Here is a 17,273-nt window from a genome sequence, read left to right on the forward strand (position 1 = left end):
AATCTTCATTTTGCTTCCTCTCTGTGACTCAAAGCGTGCGCTAACAGATTTTGAAAAACGAGGTGGGAAGTGAAACATGGCGCGACCCAGGGCAAGCTCTTTGGTCTAATTTTCCACCCTGTAGACGGCACAACTTCCAGTTGCTACTCTTCCTGGGAGCAGAGCCAGACTTTGAAATCTCCAAATCATTTGTGAAATGGATTATTCATCCTCGTTTCCTATGGAGGAGCGTCCTGGGTGCCCTCTAGCTCAAAGATGAGCTGAGACTTATATGACTATGTTGCAAAAGAGCAGCCCTGATCTGGGAGCAAAGGGTGGGTGAGGGGGACGCACCCGGATTGAATGTAATTCAGGGCTTTGGAGGGGTCACCTGAGAGACTTCAGAAGGTCACAAGGGATAAAAACCTTAAGGATTTTATCCAGGAGACTTTGGAGGTGGCTGACCGCCACCTGCCAGTTTGAGCATCAGCTGTTGTTTCAGAAGGAAAAGTTCCTTTTCCTCTGGGGATTAAAGTGGGTGTTTTTAGGATCCAGGAGTGTCTGTGCAAGACGTCTGCAGCTGAGGACCTGCCGACCCCTCTGCAAGCACTGTTTGTCAGGTGTAAATAGTTAGCATCAGAAAAGCACCTGTAATTGCCGCGGAGAAAACTGGCTTGGCGGGAGCTACCCAGGCGTCCTCCCTTCTCCTCTCGGCTCCCTCGCAAACCCCTCAGTCTGGCCGCTGTGGAGGGCCTCCAGGTAGAGCAATGTGAGGAAATCTCTTTCCCTCTGCTCACGAGAGCAAAACATCTCCTGTCTCAAGCAAGGGACCCTGATCAGCGCCGTGCCCAGGGTTCCCAGTGCCTTCAAAATAGCTTGTGGTGCTGCCGCCCTCTCTTGCTAGCAAGAACAGACACCATCCCTGTACCCCAAGCAGCCTTGCCAGGAGGATCGGAGCCCGATCACGGGGTACCTGCAGCAGCCTGGGCTTTGGGACGAGGCTGTGCGGGGAAGCGCACGCAACTCTTCCATCTGTCATTAGCTTTAGTAACGCAACGAGCTTTGCCTCCTGCTGGCCCTTCCATTCCTCTTCTTCCCCCCAGAGCCTCTCCTCCTTCGCCGCCGCAAACCCTCACGCGCTGGCCCCTGTGGCGAAACACCACCTAATTCTGTTTGCCGCTTCTATCTCCAACCCAGGAAAAGTCCTGTGTGCCCCAAAGCTCATCTAGTTATTTTTTCTTCTGGCTCTGTCAGCTTGTCTAATAAAAGATAACGCTGCTTCCTACGAGCCCGGTTTTATCTGGGCAGCAGGTACGCGCGAGGTTGTTAAAGCAGAACAGCCAGGAGCCATCCGTTGAGTCTGAATATTCAGTGCAATCCAAGCCCGTAAGGTCACTCTAACGCTGCTTTTTGGGGACAGCTTATTTTTTATTCTGTGATGCAGTACATTAGTTTGTTTTCTATCAGTGCAGCTACCGAGAACAGGCATTTAATCTCACAAGAGGTAATTCTCGAAGCTGGTGCTGGGAGGAGGTTGCTAATAAATATCCCACGGTAAGTATACTCTTACACCTTTCCCAATTGGTAGCTAATAACAGAGCAGACGATGACATTTAAGCCCTTTCTGCATGGCTGATCAAACTGCTCACAGTGACTTTGAAAGCAGTGCTGGGATTTCATGTGGGTATCAAAGCAAGTGGAATACTCAATAGTTCAGATCTCTTGCCTGTGTGACTAATAGACAAAAAAGATTTCTAAAAGGTCTAATATCTTATTCAAAATTTCGCTGTCTCCTCTTTGAAGCTACTTAGTGGACGCAGTGGGATGCTGATGTTTCTCCTCTAAGCAGCATTAGCAAAATACCTGACGTCACTGCAGGATGAGCTCAGGCGCGCACGCGGGCTGGTGCGGGGCTGGGAGGCGAAGGGTTACGTGGAGGCCAAGCTTAAGCTCAGCTCTGGCTGTTGGCGTTGCTTTTCTTGGGCTGGTCCCTGCGCCCAGGATCATTTTGGCTTTGGTTTCACCTAAACGTAGCCCACTTCTTCCCCTCTGTAGCTGCACAGCTGGCTGGAGTTGGTTGGGGTCGGCAGGCTTTGCTTGTTGGGATGCTTCAAGGGGAAACAGGGTCCAGTCGCCCTCAGTGTTTGTGGGTGGGCAAAGTGCGAGCTCAGCTCCCTGCCTTGCCCTAGGAGAGGGGATGTGTCCGACGCCGGGTCACACAGCTAGCTGGGCAGCGAGGAGGCGGCTGCCGCTTGCCTTTCCATACCCCCGATTCATTCCTTGACTGAAGGGTGTTGTGTTTTTTTTCTTGCAAGCTGAATAATTCAGCAGCATCAAATGTACAGAAGCCACGTGAGCCAGACTTACGTAGCCAAACTAAAAAAGGCCAAACTGACATTTTTGTTCAAACAGATATTTTTTTTTTAAACCCCCCAAGGACTCAAAATAAAATAATGGAAAGCTTATGCAAGGGACGACCTCAAGCTACCTTTCTTTTTCCTTCTATGAAGCTGAAAGGAAGGGCAAGACATGGCTCTGGCCGTCACCAACAGGTGACGCTGCTCCTTTGGGGATGCTGCTCCATGTCTCCAGACAGCGTCGCTGGTGCAATTCATCTGCTCCTGTCTGGGGAGCCACAGGTTTTTCACTCCTCCAAAGGTGCAAGAAAAGCTTCCCTTCATCCTTGTCTGGGGAAATCCTTGCTGTGTCCCTGGGGACGCTTGGCCCTCCCTTTCCATTCTGCTCCATGGGCGCTGTGCTCCGCCAGAGCTTGTACACGACCTCGAGGCTGGACTGGGTGGCATCTCTCACCAGGGGGGTAGTCGGGAGGCAGGCAGGGAGGTACCGAGCGGCTGTGCCGCCCGCACGGCTCTTCCCTCCTCTCCCTCTTTCCGCTGTGCTTCCCCATGAGTGACAATTCCAGAGAGCTTTGTAAATAATGTAACGCTTTTGTCTGCTTGCTTTTCCTAGTCATCTAAAAATCAATGCGGGCATGTGTTTTCAAGTGCAATGGGCCTTCCTTATGCAGGGAGCTCATTGTCCTTGGCTCGGAGAAGAGGACCCATTTGAATGAGCGCTGAGAACCAGCCCATTTGTCACGGGATCGATAGCAGAAGCTGTGCTGGGTGGTGCGGAGACAAGCCCTCGTCTGTCGGGAAAGTGTGGGCATACAGCCATCTCTACCCTCCCTTCCCAGTCCTCTCCATGGTCAAGTGGTGGCTCCATCTCCGGGCGCCGCGTAATGAGAAACCAGCCCTGGGCTGGGCTGAAATGCCACAGCATCGGGGCACTTGGTGGCACAACCTGCTTGAGGGGCCCTTCTAGGATGGTGTGTAGGCTTAGGTTATCACGCAGCAGCCCCTTGATCATCCTCCTATCGCACGTCATGCCGGCTCCGAGTCGAGGGAAGGATTAGCTCTTCGCATTGAGGGACAAGGAAAACGTCCCACCGCTCTTAATCACCAGGCCTTTCGTTTCTGAACAGTAATATTTGTATGAGGAGCTTCACAGTCCTCCTTCGCTACTTCTATCCTCTCCTCGACAAAGAGGACTAATTCTTTTCAGAACACAATGGAAATTCAAAGCTCCACTTACATAAAAGGAGCCACGGTGTCTCCATTTCTAATGAGTCATTGTTCCCTCTGTAAGTCCCTTGCTTCTTACTACAATACTCATTTCTCTTGGGTAATGAAAATTTAACTATCTGCTGTTCCCGGTTGCCTCTTCTCTTCTCTTCTTGCAGCGAGTTGTCTGCAGGCAGGCTGGTTTTTACACAGGAGGCTGCAAGCTGAAATAATTCAGACAAGAACTTGTGCAAACAGATTTCAGTCTTCAGAGAGCTTAGAAAACCAGTCGCCAAGTCAGGCTTTGGCGATGGAAGGAGCTTCGAGGTCCTGCTGCGTCGCGGACTCCCTGCGTGACCTTGGCAACGTCGTCACATAGGCGCCTCCCTCCGTTTTCTGGGTTGTGAAATGGGATTTTTGGTCCTTCTCACCACACGTGGGTGTTGGGACTTCTCTGAAAAGGAGCGCTACGGCGCTGGCAGCGTGATTTCCCTTGGAAGTCACGAACATAGCAGAGCCTCAGCCTTTGTTTGAAAGAACAAGGCAACATTACAGAGAAACGCTGAAAAACAGGAGCCACAGGTGCAAAATCCATTAAGGAAATATAAAGAGTTCTAAAGTGGTTCTCTCTTTTTCCCCTCTTTTTTTTTTTTTTTTACACTTCTGTGACATGCTTGTGACTTCATAAGGATCCTGCCTGTGATTTTTGAAAGCAGGGTTAGCGTTATTGCCTGCTCGCCATTCACAGTGGGTCCTTTATTCTCCCATTTTTGTTCCTGCCATTCAGGATTTCAATAGCTGTGAGAAGTGCCCCCTGCTTTTGTTTTAGAGACGCTTCCTCCAGGAAGGCAGGAGATCGCAGGCCCAGAAACCCAGTCACGTAGTCACCTGGCAGCGTCAATAGCTCCTTGGGGAGCAAAGCAAAGCCAGCAACCAGGAGAAGATGAGGGTCTGAGATCAAGAGCCTCTTGCGCCTTTGCTGACACCAAAGCCCCCGGTCTACAACAGGGGGTCGACGTGGTTGACAACCTGCATTCAGCAGAAGGGCAGCTTCAGAGTGCAGCTAGGGCTTCACCATCGCGCTGGAACGTGGCCAAGAGGCACCGTTAGCATCTCATTTACAAAGCCATTTGCTATCTTTTTCTCTTTTTTAAATAATGAATTCAGAGACTTAATATGCTTCTGCTTGGTGCGTCCCCTCTGCTGGATGAGTAGCAGAAGACGCTCACGTGGATGCTTTTGCGGGGCACAGTCGGTGCCGAGCAGCTCCCAGTGATGCTTGCAGGAATCCCAGAATCCCAGGTTGGAAGGGACCTCAGGGATCATCTACTCCAACCTTTCTGGAAAGAGCCCAGCCTAGACAAGATGGCCAAGCACCCTGTCCAGACGACTCTTGAAGGTGTCCAACGTGGCTGAGTCAACCCCTTCCCTGGGGAGATTATTCCAGTGGTGACTGTCCTCACTGTGAAAAATGTCCCTCTCATGTCCAATCGGAATCTCCCCAAGAGCAACTTGTGTCCATTCCCCCTTGTCCTCTCCATGGGACTCCGTGTAAAAAGCGAGTCTCCGTCTTCTTTGTAGCTACCCCTTAAGTACTGGTACATGGTGATGAGATCCCCTCTGAGCCTCCTTTTCTCAAGGCTGAACAAACCCAGTTCTCCCAGCCTATCCTCATATGGCAGCTTCCCAGGCCTTGGATAACCTTGGTGGCCCTTCTCTGGACCCCTTCCAGCCTGGCCACATCCTTTTTGTACAGCGGGGACCAGAACTGCACACAGCGCTCCAGGTGTGGCCTGACCAGCGCTGAGTAGAGCGGGATGATGACTTCTTTCTCTCTACAGGCGATGCCCCTTTTTGATGCAACCCAGCATCCTGTTGGCCTTCTTGTCCGCAGCAGCCACTGTTCGCTCATGTTGAGCTTCCCCCCACCAGGAAGCCAAGCGCCAGTTGGGTTATTTCATTCTTTGAAAGTATACCATGTCTTTACAGAAGAGGAAAAAGGGAGGAGAAGGATTACGCTCGGTGGGGGGAGCTTGTGCACGCTGCTGCGTCTCCCCGCCATTTGCGATTGCTGCCGCAGGGCAGAGGAGCACATCCCAAAGCCAGAGCCTGGATTCCCTTCGTGCGGCAGGAAGGTGCTAGAGGAGGTGAGAGGGAGATGGTAGATGGGCCATGGCTGGTGTGGATGCCTTGCCTGGACTTTTGGTTGGGCTTACATAGTCTGAACTCCAGTCGCTGCACGGATTTGGATTTGGGAAGCCAGGTTATAGTTAAAACCAGATTATTTTGTTTTTCCCAATACCCTATTTATTGGAAGGGGAAAGAATGGGAAACTTCTGGGTGACTGACAGCATCTTGGGTGGGCATTGAAGTCCTTGTTTTGTTTTGTCTTGGAGTCAAACCACCCTGCTTCGAAAGCAAAGCACAATTTTGTAACAATGTGGCAAAAATTAATGGGGAAAATGCCCAATTGATATGTTTCAGCCCATTTTCTTGTAACTGACACCACTCCAACTGCATTTGTAAATCACTCTCTCCCAACATCCCCATTTTAGTAATTTTCTGTCAAGTATCTTATCTACCTTAAAACTTCTCTGCAGATTACTTGTTCCTTTGACATTAAGACATAAGATAGCTGAAAGCTGTAACGTGGACAGGCCTCTGATCTTCCAAACCCAGTTAAACCCAGTAATCAGACTTTAAGCTGATTTTAAAGCTAGTTGAGCTCTGCCTTCAGTAATTTTTGCTTCTTTTGTATCTGTGATTTAGGGAGAGGTGATTCTGCCATGGAGCAGGGCCTGGGCCAGGTCGTGCTCTTAAGGTACTTACCCCCGTCTCTGCCCTCCTGCGGCTGAGTCTGAGCTGTTTGTAGCTGAACTGGAGCCTCGGCCCAAAAAAATGGTTTCAAGTGACAATTTTTCACACTGAACAAACAGAGGGAAGGAAAAGACAAGAGACATATGCCATGTTTCTGCTGTGATTTTCCATGGCCATCAGCTGCTCTCTAAAACAAATCAAGAAACAAAGGAAGAAAGAAAAAACCAACCCTAAAAAAAGGCTTCATTTCCAACAGCAATTACCAAATGAAGTCTCTGCTTAATGGGCATTTTCAGAGGGCATGGACACCGCTTTGTGCTTCTGCTTTCTCATTACGACTCTTGCAGCTCCCAGCTGACAACCTGATAATTCTCGCCGATAAAACAATCTTTCTGGGTTATTGCTGCGTTCCAGCGCTGTCCCCACTTGCCTGGCTTGCCTTGAGAATTGTCAAGATTACGGAGTGAGCCATGAAAACATAGTTAGCGGGTGGAAAATATATATTAAAAAAAAAAAACCCAGGCAAACACCAACAACGCAAAATGCTCACTTTTTTCTGTTTCTTTTCCTAATTTTCTCTCTCATCCCCGCTTTTCCCTAGTAGTGCTTGGCATTTATGAGTTCCAATAAAACACAGAGCTGGTTAAAATTCCCTTTGAAACCAAATTTCTAAACCTTAAATCAGCATAACAAGGGTTTCTGCTGGTATCAGAGGCCACCGTGGCTTCCAGCTAGTCTCTCCCAGCAGAAAGAGCTGGAATCTCCTCTGGAATATACCTGTCCTGACGTACGTGCAGCACCGCACTGAGAGCCACCACCGTGGCCTTCTGGAGCACCTGTGATGAAAATCCAATTTCCTTGCAAATACGTGGGTGCTGGGAGAGCCAGGACCTCTGAAATACCCAGGAATACGGTGCTCGAGGTGCACCTGGCCGCTGCAGAGAGGTTTGCAAAAATTTAAGCAGGGCTTTTTAACCTGACCTACGTCAGAAATCCAGAAGGGATGGCTCTGCTCTTCCCCGTGCATCTTTAGCTGGCTAAGAGCGAGTTTAAGTTAAGCTACACTAAATTAAATTGAAATATAAGCGTTCACAAGGGGTCTTCTATTGGTTTAACTGCACGAGTTAGAAAATGATTGAGCTTTGTAGCTTTGTCCTGTAGGCAAGGCCCAACAACTCATTTGGAAACAACTTTAGTTGCAAGAACTTGTGTCACACTTAACCTTGGTTTAGGATTAATCATCAGTCAATGATTAGATTGCGTTAATGTAAATGAGGGTTGAATTGATTTGGGGTGGTTCACATGGAGACTGTCCTGGTTTAACAAATTGATTTTAAAGAGAAACTTTTTCCTCAGCCCGGTACGGTTCTGTGTATTGAACTGACATTCAGCTGAGGGGTGTGGGCTTTTAATTCCATGCCTGTTGCAGGGCGATAATTCACACACAGCAAGGCTCCTGATCTTTAAAACCCCTCAGGTAATACAGTGAGTCGCAATCCACTCATTCTGCCTTTCTCCCAACTCCTCTCTCTTTCAGATCTCTTCTATATCCGGACTAAGAGCGAGACTTTAAGTGCTGGCAAAGCCGCTCTTCAGATGCTCTACAAATAACCCCAAGGACTGCACCCAAAAGGTGTCCAGATATCAGCCCATCAGCCTGAAAAATGGCTTTACAGTCAGGACCTTCCCGCATTAGGCTGCGGCACGATGTACCTGTGCTAGCTTGTAGCACGACGAGCCAGCTCGCTAAGATACCCCAGAGGTATATTTGGTTTAGGGGTGCTTTGTCAGCGCTTGGTCTTGCTTTTACTATTTTCTTTACAAGAAAATCTGAGAGAAAGGAGTGACGTGGCACATGGGCCGTGTGCCCCAATCTCTGCTGAGCCACAGGGATGTGCTGTACGGGCACCCCAGATTCCCTCCTTACCTGATTGAAAACCAGAGCGCTCCTTTTGGAAATTAAAAAAAAAAAAAAACAGAAGGAATTAACACTTTGAATGTTTGTTGACCGTGGCAACGTCAAGGAATGATGATGTATTTCCAAGAGCGACAACAAAACAATACTAGTGCTTAGCAAACTGATGTGAAAGAGGTTATGTTGCATCTGAGTACTTTTTTCTTGAAAATGAGAAGTTTCAGCTCACACCTGAGGTGTGAGACATCTCACCATGGCAGGAGATGACCCGAGGGCTTGGAATTGTTACTGCAGTGTTCAGGATGGGCAAGGGTGAGGTGCGAGATGATAAACCACCGCGCTTGGTCCACCTGCGTCAACCAAGGTGGTAGGTGTCACGCTTGAGAGCTTGGCTCATTAGGGTTGGATGCTTTGGCAGTTTGAGGATGAATCTTTGGCAAAAGGCAGCGCTGAACCAGGACTGTCGCTTCCTCTTGTCCCCAGATGTGCCTGAAACTCCCAGCAAATACGAGTAGGTTACACTTGGGGAGAAGAAACAACAAGAGCTTTGTTTTCCTGCGTGTTTTGTAGCAGGATCTTAAGTGTTCATCTTGATCTCAGGGAGCACCTGAGGTGGGAGCGAGACTCAGGAGCAGAGGACTCTTGTTTAATACAAAATATTACAGCGTCGTGAAAGCCTGCTGCTTTTCTCTCTGTTGATCATGACAGCTAAAACACTATGCTGCGATTTAGAATAAAATAGTTAGAGGAAATGGCTGGCACCGCTTTGCTGTGTCATTTTTTTTTCCCCAGGGAGGAAAAACGTTGCAAATTCCTCTCTGAGTGTGCGAGGGGGGCAATAAGTAACCACATAATTCAGAGTTGCAGAATTCAGCCTCGGGTTTGTGCTCTGGTAGGAGCATCTCGGGCTGTTGCCTCCCAAGGCACCGCATTGTGTGCAAAACCACCTGAGAAATAACAGCCACCTCATTCTCGCTTGTTCCCCTCTCCAGGTCAAGCATCCTCCTTCACGCAGCAGCCCCAGGACCAGGTGGTGATCGCCGGGCAGCCCGTGACGCTGCTGTGCGCCATCCCCGAGTATAATGGCATCGTGCTGTGGATTAAAGACGGGCTCGCCCTTGGAGTCGGACGGGATCTCTCAAGTAAGTCGTGATGCTACCCTACCTAAGCAAGGAAAATGAGAGCTCACCCTGCCCACCAGTGCAGGTGCAGCCTCAATCTTTATTTTGAGATTAAGAAGTGTTTTCGCTTTACCTGCAGAACCTTCCAGCCAGCTCAGACGTTGAAACTTGGAATAAGCAAAAACTTTTTTCACGCTGACTTGAAACAGAACGGTCGGCTTCCCATAGGTGTGACCTGACCCTTTGGAAAGCCTTGCTTGGGTTTCAGTTGACTTTTGGAAACAAATGTGGTGTTTCCAAGATGCAAAATGTTTTGTAAATGTTGAAAGTGCCTGTTTTGGCATTCTCAAAAAAAAAAAGAAAAAGGAAGGAAGTCCCTGTTTGCTTTGGATAAATGTGTTTATTGCAATCCAGCAGAGCCCACAAGTACTTGTGGCTTCCTTAAGCTGTACTTCTGGCAAATTACAGCTTGGTAATAAAATTCCCCAGACTTCTCGTTACTTAATCCCACGCGCGCATTGTGATTGAGGGTTTATTGCAACAGGCGAAGGCTCTGGAATGGCAGTTATTTATATATATTTTGCTGGAAAATACTAATTTTTTACTGAAATACTTCACAGGACTAAGGGAGAGAGTTCACTTGAGACCCAGAAACGTGGGAGGGCACTGAGCCCTTCCCGGAGCTGCAGCCTTGTCCCCCCGAGCACGACAGAGGTTGTACATGTGTGGGGTTGCCACTGCTCGACTTCTGCAGAGCATGGGACACCTGAGAGGGTTTTTCTCCAAGTCAAGCAGCAGCATCGAAAAACCAGGGGAGGATTCGTGTTTCTTGGTCTCGGGGGACCCCGCTCTTCTCTGAAGTGCAATGCCTGCTTTTTCTTTTCCTCTTTTTTTTTTTAATACATATAATTACTCATTTCTCAGGCTTGCCTGAGCGAGCAGGCCCCTCTTCAGCTGTTTCTCAAAGCACTGTGCCACAACTTTTACATGTATTAGAGAGCCGAGCTTTCCATACAAGACCTTGCAACACGAATGGGTAACAACAGCTCTGCTGAAGTATGTAGCTTATATGAACGACTTTCACAATTAATGGAGCTGGGGCTGCTTTAAGCAAGAGGAACTGCCAGCTCGCATGATACCGGCTCAGCCAGTCATCTAATTAGCTAAATACAAACAAACCCATCATTTGTATTTCTTACGGTTCAGGAGAGCAAATCCTGCTGTTGATAGCTTGCGAAACAACAAAAACACAAGAGTGTGCCAGGCTGCCTGCGTTACACAGTGCATTAATCACCAGCGCAGGGAAGGATGGGGAGATGGCAGCCTTCCTTCTGGGATGCTTCAGATGTCTCAAAACGCAGGGCAGGCCGATCGGGGCTGTCGGTACCCCCGCAGAGCCCTGCCCAACCTTTACGCTGACCTAATAGTGGGAGGATTCCGGGGATTCACCACTGGCATGCGCACAGATGACTTAAGGAGTTAGGGAAATCCTGTGACAGGTCTCAGAGCAGCCAGAGGTGGTGGAAGGTTTCCCTTTTCCTAAGGATTTCAGTTAATACTCCTTCGTCGGCACTTCTTTTCTGAACTCTTAGGGCAGAACTCAGTCTCTTTCCCAAATTTGGAAGGCCTCTCTCTCTTCTCTTTTTGGGCTGGCTGCCAAGGAGGGGAAGAAGCTGCCTGGCTCCTGGGTTTTGCCGTGGGGTGGCAGGGGCGCTGGACCCGTGCTGTATACCCTACATCCTTGCGCTTATCGGTCCAGTTGCCTCCTGACTCGTGATTTGTGTTCTGCAGGTTATCCGCGCTATCTGGTCGTAGGAGACCATCTGTCCGGAGAGCATCACTTGAAAATCCTGAGAGCTGATCTCCAGGATGACGCCGTCTACGAATGTCAGGCCATTCAAGCAGCCATCCGATCCCGACCTGCCCGGCTGACTGTTCTCGGTAAGACCCATCTCCTCATCCCTTCGGAGGTTGTTTGCTTTTGTTTTTTGATTCTGAGAATGGTAGCAAAGGAGGTTGTTTAGCAGTACGGCAATTCTGGGATGAGTAACATAGGCACAAAATGGTTGGTACTTCAGCTCTACAAATATAGGTGCCAATTCAAGAGCGTATGTGTATAAATATGAGGCTATGAAGAGCGTCGGTGCCGTCGGTGCGATACGCGTTACCCTTGCTGCAATGCTGTTCTGCGGCAGGCCCAGGAGGATGCTACCACTTGAGGAAAGGCTGGTTTTCCTACTACCTATTTTCATACATATGTTTTATGATCGCACCTTTCTCAGTAACTAATCTTTCCCACAAGGAACACAGTGGGATGTTGCATGGGACTGCAAAAAGGAGACAGCTCCCACCATCTTGTAAAGACCCTTTTTGGGTGGGAGATGGAAGAGAAGCGCTAGCAAAGGTAAGGGGCTTTGCTGGCAGGTTGGCAAAGTGGTTGCGAATGCTTGTCAGGAGTGCTGGGAAAAGGCAGGCCGCACCAGGGAGACTTCGCAGAATGGATGTGGCTTCAGAAAAGTTAATGAAAATGGTATTTTTCTTGAAAAGCTTGGGCAAAAACTAGTCTGTATTGCTCCCAGGTACATCCTGATTATTCAGCCCCCAAAGCGAAACTATTTATGTATTTAATTTGGTTTAAATTGAAGTTTGGATGTGTTTTTTCCTTGTTGTTTTTTCTCCTGGTTAGTTTTTAGGGAAAAAAAAATTGTTAAAAAAGATCCAAACCAAGAGTTTTAGTGCTTTTAGTCAGATCAACGCTAATTAGCCTTAAGCGGCCAAAAAAAAAGTGAATTAAGGTAGTAGTTCCGGTTGAAGGTGCGCCTTATCGGAGTCTGCGCACCACCGTGAAAATGAGTTGTAATTTCAGGTTTGTAATTTCACCTGCGACTGCTTTTCTCTCTCCGCAACCCTACAAAGTACCCTACCCCCAAGCTCACACAACTGCCATCTCTTCCTTCCCTGACCCCGAAGATAACGATGATTTTCTTTTGATCCATCCTTCTGCTCGATCAACCCTTTGCAGCAGCTCAGAGCTCTGACATGTGCCCATACATGAAAGAAGGCTGCGAATGAATCGGAAAGCAGAACGCGGCTGTCGGGGGCTTCCTCGCCCACCGACAACCTGTGCAAGCTGTGTCACCTTCCCCTCCTTTGCCTGGGCTCCCTCCTTCTGTTGTGAGGGCAGAATACGTTGCTGGAGCCAGACAAAAGAAATAATGTTATTTAATTAGAGCTAAAGATTTCAAAACTAATTTAGTCCCAGGGCGCACAGGCATACGTCAGAGCTCAGAGCTGCTGCGGAGCGTTGATTGAGCAGAGAGCTGGTTTTATGGATCAAAAGGAAATCGTTATTATCTTTGGGGTTATGGAATGTGTTGAATAGATGGTAGTTAATGTTTATGTGAATATACATGGTAGCTGCTAATTGGTACATTTACCTAAGATGTTCAGCAACTTGTTTGCAGCGTGTTTTCCTTTTAAGAAAATTAAAGTTATAGCACGTTCAACTTAAGCCCGATCGATAAGAAAATGGGGCTTTGCGACCAATCGGTAGCACATTGTTCACTTTAGATGTATTTGTGCTGATGTTCTGGGGAAATTTAAGGCTGGCTGGGGAGGTACGAGGGCTAATCCGCGCCCTCGGAAAGGGACTGGAAGGCCATTAGCGGTCAGCAGATCGCACTTTGATACCTTTGCGGTAGGATGGCATGTCCCACACCAGCAGCAAAGGCAGATCTTGCCGCCGGTGGTCTGCGGTCTGCGTTTTTAGCCAGCCCAGTGGAGGAGAATAGAAATGGCACATTAAGAGTAGATACCTCCACCACCCCGCATGTTAAGAGCTCGCGCTGGCTCCTGACAGCCGGTTACAGCATGCAGTGCGTCGAGCTAAATTTACTGTACCTTAGGGAGGCAAAGCGTGTGTTTGTACAGAAAAATGGAGAGGAGATGTGTAATGCCACCAGCTGTGCAGACATTTCTCCTCTTCGGATCCGACGCGTGCCAACTTGGCGAGCCTGCTTTAGTCGTGAGCGAAGCAGCCCTCACTGGAGGGACGTGTATCTCCCAGATTTCATCTCGCTGCGTTAGGAAGGGATGTGACAGGCTACCTGAGCTGCCTCATTTGGAGAAGTCACTTGTGGGGCATTCCTTTTAGCTTTTTATTGCCATCGGAGGTGATTTGTAAATCCAGGAGGGATTACTTGTAAATTAACTGTAAAAGTCCTCTGCTCGAAACCCAGCGTGACTCGGGCATCCTGCTGCCTACGCTCCTGGGAAGCCCAGGCTGCCTTCTCAGTGCCTCTGGAGAGGGAAGCTGGGCTCCCTCGGTCGTGGCAAGGAGGGAGATTTCAAGCAGGAGGATATTGGTCACACCTCCAGCATCCTGGTGGGTAGGCGGGGACGGAGAACTCCCATCCTGGAGGCTTTCTGATTCATCCTTGACATTCAACCAAAGCCTAAATCATCCCAGTCTGTGCAGCTTCACCTGAGGATGCAGGCGTCGCCTAGGCAGGACAGGATCCCTTAGCCATCCCCAGATGTGCATGCAAACCTTGCAGCTACTGGAGAAAACAATTTGTCACAGCCGGAGCAGAGCTGGGAGGCTCTCGTGGCTGGGAGCCCAACGCGTGCCGCTGAGTTTGCCAACGGCTCGAGCGGCTCATCAACCGGTCAGGGATGTTGGAGGCAGTTCTGGAGAGCCCCATCCTGCTCCATCCCACCCCCTTGTCTCAGGAAAATAACCTTGCCTGGGTTTTTTTTTGCATGGGTCGGTGCTGCCTTGTCCCTTATTGCCAGCTTTTTCACTTCCTTGGTGTCAGAAAATCTCCTAATGCCTCACAATTCAGTTTCCAACTGCCGTCATTCATGTCTGACAACAGCTTTTCGGGGCTGATGCCTCCTACTTCCCTGCTCTGATGCAGAGCGTCTGCATTAATATTTTAATTAAATATTTAAGGTTTTGTCACATTGTTTTCAAATCTACATGGTTAAATGTAGTGGAACAGATCATTCCATAGCCTTGGAAGTCCAAACACTCAAACAGATGAGCTTATTAGTGTCATCAGCATCAGATGTCTTTTATTTGTAGAGTCTCAGGGACAAATATAGCTCAGGAACCTGGTTAATTCATCCCAAAGCTGAAGGACCCCTGTTTCTCCAGGTCTCCCTCCCCTCCTACCGTTGCCCAAATTGGCCGGGAACGGAGTCGCTGCTCTCTCTCCTAGGGACGTCTGCCCAGGAGACATCTGATAAAGGCTGAGGAGATGGGATTTGGGAGGTGCAGAAATATCCACGTCTTCTGCAAGCAAAGAGTGTCGGGGCAGCAATTTGGCAGCAGAACCCGAGTCAGGCAGGCTCTGGGAAGCCGCTGGAGGGCTGTTTGCTACCTGGTATGTCTTTAGTGGCAGGGCTTCTTAATTTATGATCTATTTAACTAAGCTGGGTATTAATTAAATAAAGTAAGAACCTGATTAGGACTTGAAGAAATTTAAAAATAAAATCAGACAGCAGTCGAGCGAAATTGCAAAGCAAACACTTTGGCTGTAACCACTGGAGAGTTCCCTCCAGTCTTCCATCAAAGCTCGGAGCAGGGAGGGCAAATACAAGAGATTATATAGCCAACAGTTGTGTGTTGTTAAAATATGCATCTGCCAGCCATGTAGTTTAAGGAGCCAGAGGGCTAGCTTGTGGATCCTTCTGCACTCGGGGGACCATGAATGAATTCAAGGCCCCGCCAGCCGAGCTGGGATTTGCAGACACGTTAATTAGTGTTGAGTTCCCACATCTCGAAGGCAGCCAAGCGAGGAGAAACTTTGAAGAGAGCGTTGGCTTCCCCGGGAGGGAGGAGAGGGGAGGGGAAGAGGGGAGCCCTGGCTCGCCGCGCTGATCTGGCAGCGCTGTTGCAAAGCCTCAGCTCACACGATGGCTGGGGTGGGCAGGACCCGCGGTGCCAGGAGGGTGGTCAAGGAGAGCAGATGGGCGGTGATGCATCGGGGAGGCTGGATGGTGGCGTGGTTGCTCTTCTTCACTGGCGTCTTGGCAGAAGAATCCCAAGCCTGTCCTGGTCTGTGGTCCTCAAAAGGGTCGTGGAATCATGCAAATGGATGATGAGCCGTTCATGGTGGGACAAGCCATCCTTCGCTACACACGGCAGGCTCAGTCTTCTGTGGTTTTAAGCAGCTTCTCGGGAGCATCATGTAGGTGCCAAAGGGTTTGGCCAGGGAAGGGCTGGAAGAGACCCCAGCATGAGATGTGATGCCTCCAGCCCTGCCTTGAGCCACGGGCTGCCCCGGCAGGCTCCTGTACACCACTATCTCTGCAGCTCAGCACAGGGCAAGGGGTGATCCCGGAGAGACGCTGGTAGGAATTTGGTGACAACCAGGACAAGGGGACCGTGGGGTGTGAGGAGGGAGGCAGAGGAGCTACTTCCAGAGAGTTAAGGTGAATAATTGATAGGCAATTAACTTGTACGTTCACCTTTTATAGTCTAATTCCCTGTCTCCTCCCCCACCACAGTCTCTTCTAATATTAACTCTGCCTTCATGTGTGTCCCATTAGAAATAAAGCTTTCTTAAATCAACATGAATTATTTAATGCTACAGATTAAGTTAATTTGAAGTGAGAGCTCCTGTCTTTTGAGATGGAACAAGCCAGGGACAGGAGAAGAGGAGGGTCACCTAGGTGTCAAGTGCCTTCACGTTCAATCACAACCCTTTTCCTCTTCTTTATTTTATTTTTTATTTTATTCCAATCCTCTTTTTAGCCAAGTCTTTCCAGTCTCTCCCCCGCAGAGCAGAGTAAGCTATTTCCATTACCAAAATGATTGCTGGCAGCTTGAGACATCTGTGCTTCCCAGCTTTCCTGCTCTTTAGCGGAGTTTGATCAGAAAATAAAGAGGCTATGGCCTGGGAATTTTTCAATGTTTGTTTGTAATGCTGAGCTGCAATGAGAAAATGTGGACTAGGTGATGTTTCAAATCCAGAAACTGTTCAGCTTGGAACCACCTCAAGTATCTTCCCATACTTTTTAACAGAATTCAATTCTCTGAAAGCAAAATGCAGCCTAAACCAGCGTGTAGAGTCAGGATGGTGGTTCAGAACAAAAAAAGAAGTGATGAAAATGTGATGATTTTCTTCCAGACAGTCTCTTCTCCTTGAAAAAGTTTGGGTCTTCACGAAGCTGCATTTTCTGCTGGGAATATTTTCAGTGGCAAAATAGTAAGCGGGTCTACTGAGAATGAAACAGAAACATCAAACAATCGAGCACAAATCCCAGATAACCTAAATATTTGATGTCATGTCTGAGCAGCTTAAGTTTACAGTGCTCTGAGCCGATTCCTTTTGATAGCAGAGGGTGGACGGGTTTCCTTGCTAGCATCCCTGCCTGGCTCCTGGGGTGGGAAGGTATCTCTGTGGGCTTCACGGTACCCAGCCAGGCAAACCCAGGGTCTCGGAGGTGCTGTATAAATTCAGGGTGAAAGGCAACCTCTGCCTCGTGCAGTCTATAGCTGGTAAAACAGATCAAAGAGAGGTACTGTATGCTAAAAACTCAGCTCTAGAGGTGGGTCCTCCCAAGCTGGGTTTCACCTGGGCATTGGGAAGCGCTCTCCTTCCCCCATTTCAGAAGGGTTTGCGCCCTGCCTGTCTGGAGGAAGAGGAAGGCAAGGCAGCATCAGCTTGAGCTCTGCTCTCCTTACTTTGAGGGAGACGAGCAAAATGGATTCACTTACATCCCCATAAAGCACAGCTTCGCTGGCTGCATGGTGCTAGGGTGAAATGTGGTAAGGGACATGTCCACCAGCCTCGGGCTCTGCCAGCCTCGTTGCTGTAGAGTAGCAACGTCCTGATTACACAAATATGGGGAGAGGAAATACAAGAAAGG

At 48.9% G+C, this 17,273-nt stretch overlaps 1 protein-coding gene across 2 annotated transcripts in view; it reads left to right on the forward strand.

Annotated features, from left to right (window-relative positions):
- The window catches only part of KIRREL3 (kirre like nephrin family adhesion molecule 3), a 347,570-nt gene that overhangs the window by 238,519 nt on the left and 91,778 nt on the right, over window positions 1-17,273 (forward strand). For both annotated transcript variants that reach the window (XM_075116531.1, XM_075116532.1), the window contains exons 3-4: window positions 9,267-9,416; window positions 11,187-11,336. In XM_075116531.1, coding sequence (XP_074972632.1) covers window positions 9,267-9,416; window positions 11,187-11,336 — 300 coding nt within the window. The remainder of the gene's footprint in view (window positions 1-9,266; window positions 9,417-11,186; window positions 11,337-17,273) is intronic.

Source organism: Phalacrocorax aristotelis, chromosome 22 (genome assembly GCF_949628215.1).
Source record: "Phalacrocorax aristotelis chromosome 22, bGulAri2.1, whole genome shotgun sequence".
Classification (NCBI taxonomy): Eukaryota; Metazoa; Chordata; class Aves; order Suliformes; family Phalacrocoracidae; genus Phalacrocorax; species Phalacrocorax aristotelis.